Genomic DNA, 17,065 nt, shown 5'->3' with positions numbered 1-17,065 from the left:
GTGAACAGCTGTCCAGATTATTGAAATAATTATAAACATGCCTTGAGATTTCCATTGACCGTGGGGAGATGATTGCTCCTGTGGATAGATGGTCGTATAGAGAAGTGCATATTTTGTGGCAGCTCCCTAACTCACAACCATAGACTTTAACATTGGTGGGATTTGTATACAAAGTGGTAGATGAAATGTGTCCTGAGGAACCGAGATATATGGATACAGTCAGTTTAGGTGGGTTTGTGCAAATGCAGGTGTCGCGCAAATATAGCGACATTAGAACAATGCATTTTGCAATACAACTACATAAGGTCATTATAGATTCATTCATGTTGTGGTCATAGATGTAATAGCATGATTATACTGTTTGGTCTCTATATACTCTTTGATCTGCAGTAATGCAATAGGTTTTATAATGTGATAACAAGATTTCAGTGACAAATAGTTTAAACAGATGTAATTGTAGTCCTACACACACATATGGATTGCAGCATGAATTAAACATGGTAATACTTTCAACTGAAATTGAAAACCACGTAGTAATATTATTAATACTCTATATATATATATATATATATGTATAAATGGCATTTTGTTTATATAGATATTGTTGATGCATGGATATGGAACAATAATAACAATAATATTCTGATGTTGAATCCAGAATACTTTGCTCTAAGTACATTTCAATCATCTCTGAAAAAAAAGTCATGTATAGATATTTGAAATTATTTTAAAGATGTCACTGCTGGTGTTTTCTAAACTGGCTGCTGACAGTGTTCTAAACATCCATGACTCAATTTGGACTGAGTATTTTCCTCAGATCTGTTTCTGATTGGAACATCTTAAAGGTCTCCAGTGCACATTTCCCCTGCAATACCTGTGCAGATGAGGCCATCGTGTTTGTCACACTCTCGGTCGTCACACTCGCAGTACTCTCCAGACACCCACGATTCTTGGGGAGAGCAGATACACTGGCCACAGTGACAGGAACCTGCAACACACAGACGGACACACTCAGACAGTAAGTGTTGATTAAAATCACCTTTTTTAATCCAAGCTTAGTGACATTGTGACAGTGAATATTTTTTTGTTTCATTTGTATACTATTCCCTTGCTGCTTATGTATTTTGAAAATGCTCTTCGTATAATTTACTGCAAATTATGTATTTTCACAGAATATTAATAGTGTTGGGCAATGTGGATGTGAACTCTTCCCTGGGGAAACATCTACTAATATACTTTTGCCACCATGAAAACAATCCAAACACTCTTTGAAGGTCCTCTCCACTCGTCATTGTCTTTACCTGATCAGCCTCAAAACAAGCAGGAGGATAATAAGATATTAAGGAGTGGGAAAGGGAAACAAAAGACTGTCGTCCAAATGGGGAAATGGCTTTTCAACCTGCCCGTTTTTATACACAGGTTACAAGAACCCTCTTTGTGAGATGGAAGCAGACAGCGGATCAGGATATTACAGGTGAAACATCCGAGAAAGATAAGTGAGAAAAGGGGAGGAGCTGAAGGAAAAGTGTTCTGTTGCCAAACCTGAACAAATTAGAAGCTGAAACCATATAGAAAATGCACCATATAATAACATTTCTGTTCATCTCTCCCTTGTCAATTCACTAACCTGATGAACTGTAATTATGGCTGACGTTACATTACTGTTCTGTTACATTGTGTCCAGGTAAAGATAAAGACAGCATAAAGGAAGCTAAGCGAAAATCTAGTCCGCCAGGTTGTAATTTAATCGTACAAAGTAAAGCAGTCAAGAGCCAAACAGTTGGATTAAAAGTGGAAATGTGACGAAATCCCTGTTACAAATCAGTTGAACTGTTGAACTAGGACATTGTAGAAAGTATAACAGTATCAGTTACATGTAGGTTTGTACATTATTACCAGTCATGTGTATTCTTTGACGTAATATTGATAACATGCATCGGTGTATAGGTTAAAATTTTTTACAGAGATAGTGATAGAGCAAGATAGATAGAGTTGAACTCGAACATACTGAATAATGGGTGAGTGAAATTTTGGGGAAAAGACAACTCATGACATAATAGTGATTAATCAAGATAATAAAATGTAACCAGGGTGCCTTGATGATTTTTGTTCGAAAGTACACATGCATCATTTTCAGTCTCACAGAGTCCATTTGTGTAGTTGTGTCTTTGTGAACAGTTCTTCTGAGATGTTTGAAATAATCGTTGAGATTTCCAGTCAGAAACAGTTTACAGGTGTCAAATTCCATCCAGGACACTTGGATTAATTACTTTGAAACATGTATTTCAAAATCTTGGTTAAAAACTTGGGGTAACACTTTAGATTAAGGGACCAAATATTCACCATTAACTAACATGCATATAAGTAGCATACTAGCCCTTTATTAGTAAATATTAAGCACAACACCATATGTAGGAAAAATCTTAATTCATGTCGTAATAGCGGTAGAATAAGGTTATGCAGAATAAGGTCTTAAAACATGCTTAATGACTATACTTATATATGTTAATAAGCACCTAGTTAATGGTGAATATGTGTTCCCTAATCTAAAGTGTTACCAATCTTGGATAATTGTTTTTGCACAATTTCCAAATGTACGCAATCTTATGTATTGGGTATATTATTTGAAACCAACCAACAATCTTAGGAGTGACTTGCCAATAGTTATGGATATAATTCAGGTTCTCAAAATGTGGGCACCAGGACCCCAAAGTGCAAACTAGGCTGCACAGAATGGTGCCCAAACAAAATAACCAAAAGATAATAATCAAGAGGTGAGTCACAACACAAACAAAAGGAAATGTACAACACAGCAATAGAGACTTATATTAAAACGTGTGTGTGTGTATATATATATATATATATATATATATATATTCATTTGTGTGTATGTGTGTGTGTGTATCGTCACCTTTTCCACTGCAGACGACTCCGTCTGAGGTCTCGCAAAGCTCCTTGCTCTGCACGTCGCTCATCTCACAAGACCTGGGGTACTGGCACCGCTTGCCAAACCAGCCGTCCTTGCAGATGCACCGTCCACATGAACAGTAACCGTGACCTGGCGGTGGAGGGCAGAAGGGCCTTCGTTTAAAGGAGACAGAATGTGGAGCAGGTCCATGAGAAAGTAGCACGCATAGAGGAAATTTTAATTAAAATAATAAAATAAAAAAAAGGCATTCACAGGGAAAAGTCAAGGGAGATGTAACACGAAAACCAAAATATAGCAATAAAGCACATAAACGCGGGAGGATGACAGTGCAGATTTTGAACTTTGACACTAATAGCCACTACAAGGAGACAGAGCTGCCGAAAGATGAGATAGATGCAGCGGGATTATAGTTCACAAGACATGAAAGGAGCTGTCATCACTGGTCTTGTCCTGTCCTTAATAAATCCCCAGGCCTTCAGAGAGAGATGAAAAACAAGAAGGGCATTGACAGACAAAAACGAACACACACACACACGCATTCGCACACCGTCACAACAAACCAGGGATATTTAATTGGCTGGAAAAAAAAAAGAGGACCAATTTGATTCTTTGGTGTTTTCCTGACAGACAGCATTACTTTGGTTTTGCTAACACTGACATCACAGAGAAGCATTTGCATCACCGTTTGATCCTTACTGTCCACTTTCTAGTAACAGACGTCTGTTTGAAATAATGAACCGAGCATAGTTCCATCATTTTCATCAGTCTAAATCCATACTATGCTGCTACTAAATTCCATTTGACATGGGGATTATTGATTTAGTCCAACAGCGCTTCAATTCAGTTTTGATTGTTTTAGCTTTTAGTGCCTCTCTGCATCACACATTCAGAGACTCACACAAACATATTGAAATTTATAAACGGTAGAGCATATTTAAATATGCACTATAGGCATAAACATATGCAGCTGTAGCACATTACACGGGATGTAAGAAGCAGTAAGCATTTTATTTTAAACCATATAATATAATTAAGATGAAAAAATGTATTCCACCATCCTTATAATACTTTATGTTTACATATTTACATTAGAACCAAAATTAGAGCAGCATATCCTTTGCTCAGAAGGTTGGAAACAGTTGTAGCTTTACTCACAAACAAATACAATCGGACCTGGAGTCAATTTCTCTGCTGTGCTTAATTATCGGCTGATGATAGTTTCATCTGGAGCATGTAAACAAAACCTTTGGTATGCTCATCCATCTCCCGTAGAACAATGAATCTAATTTAAAAAAAAAAAAAAATCTATTTCTTAGAGCAAATGGGCGAGGAGGGAATTAAATCCTTGATATCCCGTACAAGCTGTGTGCCTGCACACACTAATTATTTAAAACTGACAGCAACTGATCATTTCGCAGCCACGGATAATACATCAACATTCTCCGCCTTTCCTCTTAACTCCAGATCTCCACTCACATCCTGTACGATGCTGTCTATAGTTACATCAGTCAGCGTGTGGATGGCATTTGTATGAATGGAGGATGTGTGAGTGTGGTGGCAGGTTATAAATGGAGTGGAGTGGCAGCTATGACAGGCCACGCATGGCTGCCTCGATCAGTGAGCCTGCGAGAGCAGTTAATTGCTTTGGAGGAAAAAGGCAACCTCGCCCTCAATCAATTAGTCCGCACCTGCCATTCACCGAGCAGGTGTTGTGTCATAGCATTTAAACATGAACAGTAAAGATGAGGCCGTGTTGAATTAGGCATTTATTACTGTAAACAGCTGTACTGCACATAGAGAGAGTCGTTCACAAGTCAAAAAGCCAGCTTTGTATATTTATTCTGGTACTCCATTAGTAGCATTGAATTATTAAAGCGGACCTAGACCGGAAGTTCCTATTAACGCTGTTTTTTTGGTGTGTATCTTCGTCATTACCTTGTTTATGAAGCCCTGACGGTTCGAAACAAACAGTTCAGCCACTGCTGAGAACGTTGTGTTTTATTGTAATCTCGGGGCTCAACTAGATCTCTGAAAATCCCGTAATAGTCACGTAAACAGCGGTTCTCCTGAACAGCAGATCCTCCTGCTCCGGGCACTAGTCCGGGCACATCCGGTTGCGTACATTGAACCGCAGAAGAAGAATAACGTCCGTTGTGGAGGTGTTTCACGAGCAACAGTGTCTTCTGACTCTGGGTCTGACTCCGGGTCAAAGGTCGTCAAAGGGACTGCGGCGGGGAGTCGTGACGAAGCTATTTTTAAACACTGTTAAAACAATGTTTTGATGATGAGGAGCAGTGCATCCACCGTTCCAGAGGGGGGCGCTGCGCTTCTGAGAACGGATGTGCTGGATAGTACTGGCCAATCACAAGACTCTGTCTTCTGGGGGTGAAAGTTCACTCTGAAATCTCGCAGCAGAAAAACACTGTCAGAAAAGAGGATTTCTATCGGCTCGTTTACAGCAACTAGGAGGTTTTTGACCATAAAAACAAGTTAATGTATGTAAGTAGACCTCCATAACTAACATTTATGTGCAACAGGACCACTCTATGTCACCTTTAAAAAATAAAAAAATAAAAAAATTAATCAATATTAATATCACACTGCCTGTCAAGCAGCACCTCCTAAATTCATGCTAAGCACTATCATTCAGTTTCACAACCCCCCTGACAAAGCCCTTAATTGCTGTTTAAATGACAGTTACCAGTCGCTCTTAAAGATGCAATTAGAGAGGCTCACACTTGCCTGTGTGCTGTGATGGATAACTACACATCAAGAGTTGTTATTGTTGCTAAAGTGATGGTGATACGAAGTACACCGTGGTAACGGGGGGGAAGAATAACCTTGTCCGAGAGCTCTGTTCCGGCTGTGTGGTGTGTTGATATGATTGGCGAGTGTCTCTGCTGGAATATTTGCAAAGAGTTTAATTGTCCTGAGTCGGTGCCTGTAAAGTTGAAGTTGTGCCGCACAGAAAGCAAGCAAAGCGAACAAACTGACCCACAATGCACTTCTTGTGATGCTTGATGTCCCTCCATTCAAAGTGAATGAAAAGGGATTCAGTTGACGCCTCCTCTGTGTACAATGGTGATTTACCAGTGAGGAGAAGCATAATGATTGCAGACCTTGGTGCATGCTCACTCCCTGCTCTCCTACAAAACCTAAATATGGCGCTGGCTAAACTCTGATCTTGACGAGTCACCATGGCCTTTCCCAAGCTAATGTGTGATGTTGCCAATGCTGCCACTTGGTCATATCAGGTCTTAGTAAAAAGTGGTGACTCTTATACCAATATGGTGGCCAGTGTTTCGAAATACCCATTAATAATTGGGGGTCCCCATCTCCCATTTGTTGCACAATACTGTTTCACCACCCCAGGGGCCACACTACAGTATTGGCTATCTTCCCTGTCAGATGTGGGCTTGTGTGGGCCTTTTCCACAGCGCCATTTGGAAAGCAAATAATTAAAACATTAAAAATACACAGTTAGGAATAAAATAATTGAACATTTTGTGTGGTTAAAAAGGATAAGAAAGCATGCAAAGTGTATTATGTATGTAGATCATAATGTAAAACAGAAATACTAAAGTCTTTAGGAAAAAAACATGTTTCCAGTTACCCTGTAACATGTTTAGACCCCCCTAAAATTTTGCATTTGAGGCTTTCATGGGGTCTTTAATGTTAATCAGGGGGGTCTAACACCCCCCAGATCCCCCAGTATTTCGCACAGTGATGGTGGCCCTTTACTAGAGTTTGTCCAATGGGGGTCTCAGACATGACACTGCTCATGTCATAACGTTTACAGTTATGCAAACTGTTTGATAGACTTGATTCCAAATACCACAGATGCGCCCAAAAAGGCAAACTATTACATTACTGTATTTACCAACTATACAGTCATACAATTAGAGTTGTCCACTGATGTGAAAACTCACATTTCATAAGCACAAGATGTAGGCATTGTAAAGTGGATCTTTTTTGGCTGCTCACTCCACTCATTTTTTGAGTGTGTGGAGAAAACACTTGAGAGTCAAGTGTGGACTAAGCCGAGTGAAAAGCTGGTTGGCACAGAATGACTGGATTATATGCAAGGGGTGTGTGTGTCATTTTTCCACTCCTCTCTGTTGTCTGCAGCAAGGCTTAGACATCCAAGGCCTTTCACTGTACCCCATATCAGGATGTATCTCACAGCTCCATCACCACAAAGTTTTCTCTTTATTAAATCTTCTCACATTGGAGGCTCTCTTATTTTCTCAGAAACACACCAATAACTTCCACGGGCCTCTGTGTATACAGACCATGCATTTGTGTGTGTGTGCGACTGACTGTTCTGGTGTTAGGAGCTCAGACAGGCTCTCCCCAGAAGCCTCATGAAAGCATCGTGTCTGGATGGCCCGGCACACAATGAGCCCAGTAATCCATTCACATAAATACTGCATCCCCCTTTTAATGGACACATTTGCCTCCAGATGCTGCAATGCACCACTGGTACAAAATGCCACAGTCCTCGAAAAAAAGACATTAGAAAGCTCACCTTAAAGGAATAATATAATAACAGTTTGAGCCTTTACATGTCACAGCAAATGTCTCAGAGTGAAGTAGAAAGTAGAAAATATAACAAAGTCTCTCCAGAGGGAATGTTCCTCCGTCACTTTGGAAAGGTGTACATTGGCGTTTTTCCACTACCGCCTCGACTCGACTTGTTGCAGAATCTAAGTTCCCCCCCCATTTTGTTCGCCTTTGAGCTGCACAGTCTTTAATTGCATGTTGTCTTCATGCAACGTCCTCAACTCTCTCTCTCTCTCTCTCTCTTGTTTTCTGAGAGCAGTAGCAGCTGCTGTAAAGGGAAATGGCCATTTCAACTGAGCCTCTAATGTTTAGCGCAATCTACCAAATAACAGTGCTTGTGCATGAATGGCTCAAATTAAGAGCTCAAATGTCCCAAGACCTTTGACAGGAAGCTTCTGAGTCAGGGAGCAACTCAACTTCAGCTCAAAGGGCTTCAAGGGTTGGATAATCAAAGAGAGCACATGGGATCACACTGTATTGATCTTTACATTCATCTGTGGCTGGTCGAAAAATCAAGTTGCCATGCTCTGCATAGAGGGGTGGTTAAGTGTTCAAATATATCATTAGATGTACCCTACCAAAGTAAATTTGCAGGTAGTTTCAGTCGCTGATTGGGTCGTATGGTTACATGAGCATTTCAAGTTGGATATCTTGTGACAAGTGATAAACGAAAGAAAGAAATTCAATGAACAATGAACTTCACATTCAGCAATGTCATGTCACTTGAAGCTGTTACAATACCTTAAAATATTATGTGTTAAAAAATGCTGTATATCCAGAAATAGAATCCCTGTGTCTGGTCAGGGTTCTACAAATCTAGGAGAAACCTTGAGAATCCCACAACCCTTCATCCCGTCTGCATGAGGCAGTACTCCATAAAGTATGCTCTCTGAGGTCAGGCGGTTTGTCAGTGAACACATCTGTTCTTTCCATCACGGATGCATTAGCCCAAAAATCTCAAAAACGACCAACACGTGAAAAAAAGTTGTCACTAATAGCTGCTTCAAAGACAGCTTGCACTGATTGTCCTAACCCAGCACACAAATATTTGCATGTGTATGTGCGTTCTTACCTCCACAGACCTCTCCGCTGATGTCCTCGCACTGGCGATCGTCACACTCGCAGTTTTTGCCGTGAACACGACTGTCCCCAGGTGGATGACAAGTACACTGTCCACACTGGCACTGACCTACAAAAGAAGAGAACATTTTCTCACATCTGAGCACAGTGTTTTTCTAATAGGAGAGTTGGGAAGTTAATGGTCGTTCAGTGGAATTATCTTTGCTTTTTCTTTACTGTCTCAATTCTCCAATTCATCAAGAGTTTTTTACTTCTTCTCAGCTAACTTCTATAGGACTGGAGATAATTTTGCTTGCCTACAGTAGATGAGCTCAATTTTAAGCACGACGTAATCTGCCTGACGACATTCCCTCCAGCCACTTGGTGAAATAATGTAGAAATCACTCACTGGCAATATTCACATTCATGTAGGACACACACAGGCACGTACGCACACACACACACACTTCAAGATATTGCGATTCCCTCTTCAATCAGCAGGCTGCCAGTGAAGAGGGCCATGGGGAAGCTTCTAAGTGACTATGCTGTGGCTAATGGTGAAACTCATTAGAAAAACATAATCTGTTGTGGACTATCACTGGAGGTGTGCAGCATATACCTGTTTATTGATCACTCAACATGGTAGCTCTAACTCTTATCATATGGATGTTATGTGTTCAAGGACATACACAATAGCAGAATTTACTTCCAAAATGCTCATCACTGACTTGTGCTGCACCTGACTGTTTTACAAACTGAGCTGCTTTAATTAAAGGTGAAGTAAGTAGTTTATAGTGCCATCTAGAGGAGAGGCTGAAATTTACGCCAAAGAACTGCTCCTCTGCTCACCCCCTCCCTTCCCTGAGCGCTACGGTATCCTCAGCGGGTCAAATATCGTCCTCGTCGTCTTCCTCCGTGTCAGCAGATGAGGTTCGTGAGGCGAGGGAGAGGGCGGAGCTACCGCGGCCGTAACAGACGAAGCGGAGAGAAAGGAGGTGGGACTTCCGCTACAAGTAAAGAGACGTTTGATTTGTTCTCTCGCGTTTGTCCTTACAGGCTCCTGTAGAAACATGGCGTCTCGCTGCTAACAGTGGCTATGCAACCGCGGCCCGTGACCATGTTATTTTACATGATTTTTTGAAACACTACGAAAATGAAACAAAAACTATTATACAGCGACTAGAAAATGCAGGAGCACATAATATGTATAAAAAAGTGGATTTTGGGTTTTATAACCCAAAAAATCCTACATAGTGTCCCTTTAAATGTACTGTAATTGAGTCACTTTGCTTGTTTGCTTCTCCTTAAAGGTCCAGTGTATAAGAATGTGTTACATCCAATGGTGATACTGAAGATGGTAACAGATGAAGAACTCCTCCGCTCACTCCTCCCTTTCCCAGGTGTATCAGAGAACTACGGTGGCCTTCACATAAAAAACACAAAGCACACGCCCGGCTGGTTTGTCTGTCTCGGCCGCTGTGAGAACATGGCAGTGGAAGACGATGACTTCCACAAAATAAAGCACTTGCCTAAAGTACAAAAACTAAAGTATTGTTTTTTTTTATACCACACTTATACAAACAAGGGTTGTACATTTCATTTCAAGAAAACTGCCTAAATGTTGTACACTGGACCCTAAACAACAACATTATCAATATATGAGTGTAGTGCTTCCAAAGGTGTGGGCTACAGCCCAAAGGTGGGCTTTAAAAATACTGCAGGGATATAAGAATAATTGTATTTACCAAATGCATCAAAACACATAATCCTTGTTGAAATTACTATTTAAAATATGTCTTTATTAAACTTTTAGGCGCCTAAAACCTCAGAAGTTTGGGAAGCTCTGCTCTGCATTAGTAGCAAAATGCTACTCTGATGTGATCTAAGACTACAGACTTATCTGTTGCTACCTCAGACAGCTTGCGTAACGTGAGGAATTACCGTGAAATGTTTGTTTTGTCTGCTCTCTGTTTCATAAAAGAGGGCTCTCTCGCTCTATATCTCTCTATCTCTCTCAGTCTCTCGCTCTCTCTCACACACACAGAGTTGGACATGTTTTCTTCTCACTAATGCTATAGACACCTAAGGCTGCACACAGATAAGCTGCTGCCATACCCACCACAACATATAATTGCTCTGAAGGAATTTCCCAGTTCAGTGAAGACAGTTGATAAAAAACACAGCGTAGTGGTTACCATCCTTTCTCCTGTTTTTTTATTGAGAGGGGTGAGCCCTTTTTTACAAAAAAAAAATATTCCTTTCTAAATGTGTTTCCGTTTTTTAAACCCTGAGGGGCGCAGTTTGTGTGTGTTCAAGGTGAATAACACCTAAAACATATTCATACTGTGTACGTGCCTGCATGCTTTTATCTCCCTATGACTCACTGGGTGGAATTAGGTGGATTCATTGCGGAATTTCGCGAGGCAGCCACTTGACTGACACCTCAATCTAATATGCTGTCTATGTCGCATCACTGTCGCTTCTTATGACCACACACGCACACACACACACACACACCTACACTCACATCAGCAACCCCTCTTCCTGTGCTCCTCTTTCTGCTCTCAGGAGGCAGTTACCCCAGCAACCAGTGATGTCACAACACCCTGCCTTATTGATTATCTCTGTTGTTGTCAAACCAGGTGTATGCATGCGTGTGTTTGCATGTGTGTGTTTGCCATCCTGTCTGAGGCGTTTAGAAAAGATGGGCATTTAAATGTGACTGTGCGACTCTCGTATTTAGACGGTGTCACGTTTGACACATTTTCAGTGAGGTGGAAAATGCGAGGCCGTTTTTTTTTTTGTTGCCAAAATCGGTGCCAGAATTGTGCCTCGCTGTTTGATGTGCATGAACACAACCACAGCTGTGGCTCTCCTCTCACCATTCAGCTGGGAAACTAACTGGCATCATGCATCTTGGCTGATCCGCAACGGCAGCGGACAGCCTTATCTATCAGGAGTGTAAAGATTCTGGATCTTTATTGATTTAATGAGCAACAATGTAATGTATTGCAGCAAACATCAGAACATCAATGAACATCAATGTTCACGTCCATCTCGTCAATGTTGCTTTGCCTTTGAGGAACACATTGTTTTCATTTATATCAGTTAAATATGTGACTGAGTTTAGGTAGGTTGATATAAATGTAACTGTGTAAACCAGGGCATTGCTGTAAAATACCACAATGCTCTGTTTTTTTACGGTGGCCCTGAGGTGCAAAACACAAACGTAAATCTCAAAACACAACACAAATCAAAAACACAAACGCAAATCAAAAACACAAAAACGTTAACTCAAAACGGAAAAACACAAATCACACAACACAAACACAAAAGCAGAAAACACGAAAACATTAACTCACAACGCAAACACAAGTCACACAACACAAACACAAAAGCAGAAAACACGAAAACATTTACTCACAACGCAAACACAAGTCACACAACACAAACACAAAAGCAGAAAACACGAAAACATTTACTCACAACGCAAACACAAGTCACACAACACAAACACAAAAGCAGAAAACACGAACACATTAACTCACAACGCAAACACAAATCACACAACACAAACACAAAAGCAGAAAACACGAAAACATTTACTCACAACGCAAACACAAATCACACAACACAAACACAAAAGCAGAAAACACAAACACATTAACTCACAATGCAAACACAAAAGCAGAAAACACGAAAACATTAACTCACAACGCAAACACAAAAGCAGAAAACACGAAAACATTAACTCACAACACAAACACAAAACACAACACAAATCAAAAACACAAACGCAAATCAAAAACACAAAAACGTTAACTCAAAACGGAAAAACACAAATCACACAACACAAACACAAAAGCAGAAAACACGAAAACATTAACTCACAACGCAAACACAAGTCACACAACACAAACACAAAAGCAGAAAACACGAAAACATTTACTCACAACGCAAACACAAGTCACACAACACAAACACAAAAGCAGAAAACACGAAAACATTTACTCACAACGCAAACACAAGTCACACAACACAAACACAAAAGCAGAAAACACGAACACATTAACTCACAACGCAAACACAAATCACACAACACAAACACAAAAGCAGAAAACACGAAAACATTTACTCACAACGCAAACACAAATCACACAACACAAACACAAAAGCAGAAAACACAAACACATTAACTCACAATGCAAACACAAAAGCAGAAAACACGAAAACATTAACTCACAACGCAAACACAAAAGCAGAAAACACGTAAACATTAACTCACAACACAAACACAAAACACAACACAAATCAAAAACACAAACGCAAATCAAAAACACAAAAACGTTAACTCAAAACGGAAAAACACAAATCACACAACACAAACACAAAAGCAGAAAACACGAAAACATTAACTCACAACGCAAACACAAGTCACACAACACAAACACAAAAGCAGAAAACACGAAAACATTTACTCACAACGCAAACACAAGTCACACAACACAAACACAAAAGCAGAAAACACGAAAACATTTACTCACAACGCAAACACAAGTCACACAACACAAACACAAAAGCAGAAAACACGAACACATTAACTCACAACGCAAACACAAATCACACAACACAAACACAAAAGCAGAAAACACGAAAACATTTACTCACAACGCAAACACAAATCACACAACACAAACACAAAAGCAGAAAACACGAACACATTAACTCACAATGCAAACACAAAAGCAGAAAACACGAAAACATTAACTCACAACGCAAACACAAAAGCAGAAAACACGAAAACATTAACTCACAACACAAACACAAAAGCAGAAAACACGAAAACATTTACTCACAACGCAAACACAAATCACACAACACAAACACAAAAGCAGAAAACACGAAAACATTAACTCACAACGCAAACACAAAAGCAGAAAACACGAAAACATTAACTCACAACACAAACACAAAAGCAGAAAACACGAAAACATTTACTCACAACGCAAACACAAATCACACAATTTCTGCTTTTGTGTTGTGTGATTTGTGTTTCCGTTTTGAGTTAATGTTTTAGTGTTTTTGATTTGCGCTTGTGTTTTTTGATTTGCGTTTGTGTCTTTTGATTTGTGTTGTGTTGTGTTTTGTGATTTGCGTTTGTGTTTTGCACCTCAGGGCCACCGTAGTTTTTGACGCTTTCTTGTGTCTTTGTTGGCGTCACACCCAATATACTTCAATCTACATCAATAATAGAAGGATTCCTTTAGCACCCAAAGTCACCCAACTTCCTCAAACTCTAAATCTGATCTCACTAAAGCTTTTAGCTTCTGTAAGGATATCTGGGTTTCTGCTGTTGATATTGTGGTAGCTAAAGTAACAGGCCACTCATCAGAGAGCAGAGAGAGGAATCCCAGGAATCAGCAGAAAGATGGTGAAAGCAGGTGTTTCCTTGAGGAAATACCAGAGTCTGAAGAATGTGTGCTGTGCACAAACGTCTCGTCTCGTCTCCACCCCTCAGGAAGGAAAAGCTCTGGAGCTGTTGTTTCAAATTTCAAGGCTTTTCTGCTCATGCTGCCATCTGTACCAGCTGCATTCATCCAAACCTAAGCGATTTTCTACGTCTGTCTCCTTCACTTTCTCTCTCCCACCTCTCTTCCACCCTGCATGTTTCCCGTCTCCCTTCATTGTCTTTCCAACAAGATTCATTGGCACTGATTAAAGCCTTGCAATCAACATGAATGAAATCATATTTGTTTTTGCCACCCGCTGCGATCATCTCATCGCTATATCAAGTGGACATCTTCAGTAAAAGTGAATACAAAAATATAAAAACACTGCAGACATCATAAACACAGTGCCTTTCCCTTCATTAATGCAAAACACTGCTCTGTCTATCTAGACTGAGAATAATGAATAAAGTATTCAATAGATATGATTAATTAAACAGACAATACATGTATTAACATTACTTGCCTAAAGAGACTCTCCCAATTGATTTACTTACTTATTGTTTTGTTTTTGATTGAAAAAAATAAATAAAAATCCATTGAATCTATTGGACTTAAGTAAATTGCACATAAATGCAGGATATTTATTCATATATTTATAAATATACATGTATAACTGGCACTGACTATACAGGCCTGGCTATCTACCATATGAGACTTGAATGAAAGAACGAATCCCATTAATTGTTCTTTTGTATGGGCGTAATTTAAAGTTCTATTTTGTTGCAGCAATTGTAGATAATTTAAAGGTACTGCAGGAGGAATTAAAGCTAATGAAAGTCACTCAGCACAAGTTAATCTTGGCAGTTTCATTATAAGCGAGGGAGTACGATGCTCCTGTGGAATTGGTTTGGGGAACAAAATCTGTTATGGTACAGACGCAATATAAAGAACCTCACTTACTGTATATTTGTCCATTGTTTGTCAATGGTGATGTTAACTTGTGAATGTATAGGAGCCCTATATCCATTTGATACAGGTGCCCATTGTAATATGCAGCTTTCTTAGCAGTGGGTGAGGGATATTAATGGCCAATATAACAATGGAAACGGGGCCACGGTCCACACGTCGTCTCTTCTCCACTGGAACAAAGCAGTGTTTGAAAGGCTGTGGACTCCCCAGTGATTTCCTCTACAGTCAAATGAAACAGGAAATCAATGCTTCACATTAACCCCTGATAAAACTGCAGGGCCCTGAAACTGAGCAGGTTGTGTCATTGTAGCAGAGGCTCGATCACCGCGAGACCCACGGACGACACTCGACAAACCTTATTGGACGCTTTTCCAGTCGTCCTCTCACAATGAAGTCCCTACGTAGACTGTCAGGCATTCCCCAGAAAACTAACTTACAATGTTATGGGCAAAAATGAATGGAGTGGCGCCACATTGAACAATGGTCCATACAGCACCGCACACCCACTGATTGATTAAGCCTGCTACAGCATTGTACAATGCAACAAGAGAAAATACGACAAGGCGCACGGCTACTGGAAAATATGGTATATCTGCTTAACAATGCAGGTTGTCATTCACTGCATTGTGCATTGTTATCTCTGGATGAGACTTACGATTAATTTGGACTTATTTCAGGAGGGTTGTACAATATATGATTGATTCAAAAAACCCTACACTTTGCTAAGCTCCCATTCACTCACTTCAAATGTCCAAGTTGAAAACCATGGAGATTGAATTTGCAAAGACAGAAACTAGTTGTTCAGTTTGAGGGAAACATAAGTCTTCTCTTTTATTTTCAGTGTCTGCTCTCTGTAGCTTCATATCCTGTCAACATGTTCGGGATGGACATGGACATGGACATGGTCTTTCTTTGTTTACACAATTCATACTCACTTAAAATCCTATTTTGATAAGCAGTGTCTTACTTACTGATCGCCACATGCATGCATAGTCCCTATGTTAATAAATGCTTAATAAATATTATGTCTATTATGTAACAACCGGAATGTCCTAATCTAGGTGAGAAATGTCTATTTTTATTATCATTATTGTCATTATTATTTTAAATGTGTAGAATAGTAACAGGGATTTGTAACCACCTTGCACATTTAACAGTCACACAGAGCAGCGTTAGAGCATCGACAAACCTTTTCTGCAACTCAAATTCCACTAATGAAGCATTCGGTGTATTGTAATAAATTCAGACACGTCGACCCAGAGCTCGTTCCACTGAGATAGCGCCGCGTCCTGTCATGGCTCTCATTATTGTCAGCAAAACAGTCCTCCTTAATTTCACACATGCACAGAAACATTCACACTTATGCATATATACGCATGACTGCAAGTGCACACCATAGAGCACAGTATACGCTTCACACACCGATCAAAAAGCAGTAGCACAAACACACACGCGCTCACATCTGTGACACAAACGCAGTCATGAGTGTGTGCCGTCCAGGCCATGGCTTGGATAAAGATACGATCACAAAGGGCAACATCGAGTCTTTAGGGGTGGAATTATAGGGTAGCCTGGAAACGGCCTATTTTATACCAAGAGGTGAGCGCAGAGTACAGGTCTGCTGCGGTAACCATGGCAACTGGATCAGAGCAGGTACCTCGTCCAAAGCAGGCCAAATTGGACGTTCCTCGACACCTCTTCAGACTGCTCTCCAGAGACAGGGAGCATGACAGAGGATGCTCACACTTTCTGCCCACCCATCCCTCCTTGCAGTCGCACCTGCCACAGTTACACTGGCCACGACCTGCGGAGAACAAGGGGAGAACGTGGACAAAGCAGAGAATTGAAACGTTGCACAGGAAACCTTCAAATAACCATAATAAGAAGGAAGGAGGTGGGAGGGTGGGGTGTGAAATTAAAATAATGCACCAAAAGGGATTATTTAGATTATAGAGCAGCAAAGAGGGGGAGTGAAGGGATGGGCCATAGACTAGATAAAACCTAATGTACATAATCATCTTTTTTTTTGTTTTGTTTTTGTTTTTTTAAAACTCCCACTCCCAAGTTGCAAGTTTTGCAATGTTTCCTATTTCCT

At 40.2% G+C, this 17,065-nt stretch overlaps 1 protein-coding gene across 1 annotated transcript in view; it reads right to left on the bottom strand.

Moving 5' to 3' along the window:
- The window catches only part of itgbl1 (integrin, beta-like 1), a 39,876-nt gene that overhangs the window by 3,227 nt on the left and 19,584 nt on the right, over nt 1–17,065 (bottom strand). Inside the window, exons 7-10 of the mRNA XM_083890573.1 lie at nt 16,628–16,774; nt 8,565–8,681; nt 2,912–3,058; nt 875–988 (exon numbers count right to left, since the gene is read on the bottom strand). Of these exons, the coding sequence (XP_083746699.1) occupies nt 875–988; nt 2,912–3,058; nt 8,565–8,681; nt 16,628–16,774 (525 nt within the window). The remainder of the gene's footprint in view (nt 1–874; nt 989–2,911; nt 3,059–8,564; nt 8,682–16,627; nt 16,775–17,065) is intronic.

This window comes from Microchirus variegatus, assembly GCF_963457635.1.
Source record: "Microchirus variegatus genome assembly, chromosome: 5".
Taxonomy (NCBI): Eukaryota; Metazoa; Chordata; class Actinopteri; order Pleuronectiformes; family Soleidae; genus Microchirus; species Microchirus variegatus.
This window is presented reverse-complemented; position numbering and strand designations above follow the sequence as displayed.